General features: G+C 38.2%; 1 protein-coding gene across 1 annotated transcript in view; it reads left to right on the top strand.

Moving 5' to 3' along the window:
- The window catches only part of fras1 (Fraser extracellular matrix complex subunit 1), a gene marked incomplete at its 3' end in the record, with an annotated part of 305,792 nt that overhangs the window by 156,875 nt on the left and 146,417 nt on the right, over window positions 1-2,500 (top strand). Inside the window, exon 14 of the mRNA XM_080036137.1 lies at window positions 102-245. Within this exon, the coding sequence (XP_079892263.1) occupies window positions 102-245 (144 nt within the window). The remainder of the gene's footprint in view (window positions 1-101; window positions 246-2,500) is intronic.

The raw sequence follows: 2,500 nt of genomic DNA, 5'->3' as shown, positions 1-2,500 counted from the left end.
ACATATACAACTCTTAACACAATTTTTTTTTCAGATTGTCAAGAAATAGGCAATTGATACATATTTAATGAATGTTTTTTTTCTCTCTTTTTTTCTTTCAGACTGTCATGCCTCGTGCTCCGAATGCCTTGGGCCGTCCCAGCAGGAGTGTGTGTCGTGTTCGGACCGGGCTGCGTTGCTAAGAGACGGAGAGTGTGTGTCCGACTGCGGAGCGGCTTACTACAGTCAGGATGGAGTCTGCTACGGTAAATATATTTCTTTAATTTTTTTTTTTTTTTTTTTTATCAAAATTTACAAAACAAAATGAAAAGCATGAAAATACAAAACATGTTGTTCAAATGATTTCACAAAAAATAAATAAAAAAATAAACAAAAATAAACAAATGACATATTGAATTGATATGCCTGAAAAGGAGTCGGAAGAAGTATAACTTAAACAAATACGTATATAAACAAACATTTATTAACCTTTATTTTTCCAGGAATATACTCATTGAGATTCAAAATCTCTTTTTCAAGAGAGTCCTGGCCAAGAAGGCAGCAGCATAAAAACATAAAAGTTTCACATTAAAAAACAAAATTTCACACTTTAAACAAGACACAAAACACAATAAAAAGTAAATAAAAATAAAATAAAAAGTCACAAAGCATCAATCTCATTGGCAGTAAGTCAGTGTTCAGTAACCGGGCATGTACAGTTTGCGGTTAAATAGTCCTTAATCCTGCTTTTGTAATTGTTCATGGTGATAAGGGATTCAAGTTTAAGGTGACATGACATTTTTATTTACTGTAAACAATTCAATTCAATTCAATAAGCTTTATTTTCACTGGAAAGATACTGAGGTTTCCCCTTATTTACAGTGATGACAAGCAGACACAATAAACACAATCACAAGGAGAACATATAATGAGCAGAGAAAACAGAAATAAAACTGGATAAAAATGACAGTAAAATGTATCTATAGAGTATATAAAATGGGGCTACTACAGTCAGGATGGAGTCTGCTACGGTAAAGTACACACGTTTAAATTAGGGCTGTCAAGCGATTCAAAAAATGAATCTAATTAATTACAGGCTCTGTGATTAATTAATCTAAATGAATCGCATACTTTTATGACACTTTTATACCTGTTGATAAACAGCTGTATAGCCTGCTACAGTTTGTTTCTCTCTCTCTCTCTCTCGCTCTCCGTCTCTCGTAACTTCTGTCTCCACAACAGACAGCGCTGCACTGCCACAGATGCCTATGCCGATTCATTCACCATCGTCGTACTCATAGGCAAAAATATTGACACACACACACACACACACACACACACACACGGGGCGGGTGTCCGTTTACGCGGGAGACGAGACAGCTAGCAAACAAAATTGAGACACACGGAGGAAGATTGAGAGATACTTTTGAACCTACATTGTTGCACCCACTAAATCAATAATGCACAGACACTGCGGAGAATAAAGTAAGATGTCTTCCTACCTTCATGCTTATTTGCCCGAAGCATCCCATAATCCATAGAGAATCGTGTTAATCGCGTTAATTTTTCTGTGATTAATTAATCGAAATTAACGCGTTAATTTGACAGCCCTAGTTTAAATACTGCAACCATAAGTTATCTAGGAGTGGGTTAGAGAAGAGCCCAAGAACAAAACCCTGAATGTACATTTTTGACCTTTGTTTCATACTAGCAAAATAGATCATCTCAAAATTGTAGTGTCTGGGGGCGCCCTTAGCTCAGTTGGTAGGGCGTCCCCTCATGGGCCTCGGCCAGCAGCAGACCCGGCTTCGATTCCAGCCCGCGGTCGTTTTCTGCATGTCACTCCCCTCTCTGCCCCATTTCAATTCTGTCTCTACACTATCAATAAAGCATACAAATGGCAAAAAAATATCTTAAAAAAAAAAAAAAAATTGCAGTGTCTCACCTTACACAGATTACATGTCGCAAACTGTGCCTATGAAGTTTGCGGTAAACAAGAAACATCCCCTAAGACATTAAACGTCTATTAATAGCCGTAAACTTGAGGTGAAGGTTTGTTTGGGCTCTTGGGTGTGTGTGTGTGTGTGTGTGTCTGTGTGTGTGTGTGTGTGTGTGTGTGTGTGTGTGTGTGTGTGTGTGTGTGTGTGTGTGTGTGTGTGTGTGTGTGTGTGTGTGTGTGTGTGTGTGTATGTGTTCATTTTAGCGTTCCCATGGAGCCAAAATGATCAAGTCATCATTCGCCAGAGATAGAACACAAACAATTACATTAAAAAAAATATAATAATTAGCAGTTTTCTTTCACACTAATGAGATTTCAGAAGTTCTGTGGATAAAGGGAACTTGTATGAATATGTATAGGTTCTATTTTTGACTGGTAAGATGAAGAGAAGCAAGAATATGGTCCTATACACACACACACACACACACACACACACACACACACACACACACACGGACGTGCAGGGACGCACACATACACACAGACAGACAGACACACGCATACACACACACACACACACAG

Source organism: Ammodytes marinus (assembly GCF_949987685.1).
Source record: "Ammodytes marinus genome assembly, chromosome: 2".
NCBI lineage: Eukaryota > Metazoa > Chordata > Actinopteri > Uranoscopiformes > Ammodytidae > Ammodytes > Ammodytes marinus.
The sequence above is the reverse complement of the archived record's forward strand: the minus strand, read 5'-3'. Positions and strand labels throughout refer to the sequence as shown.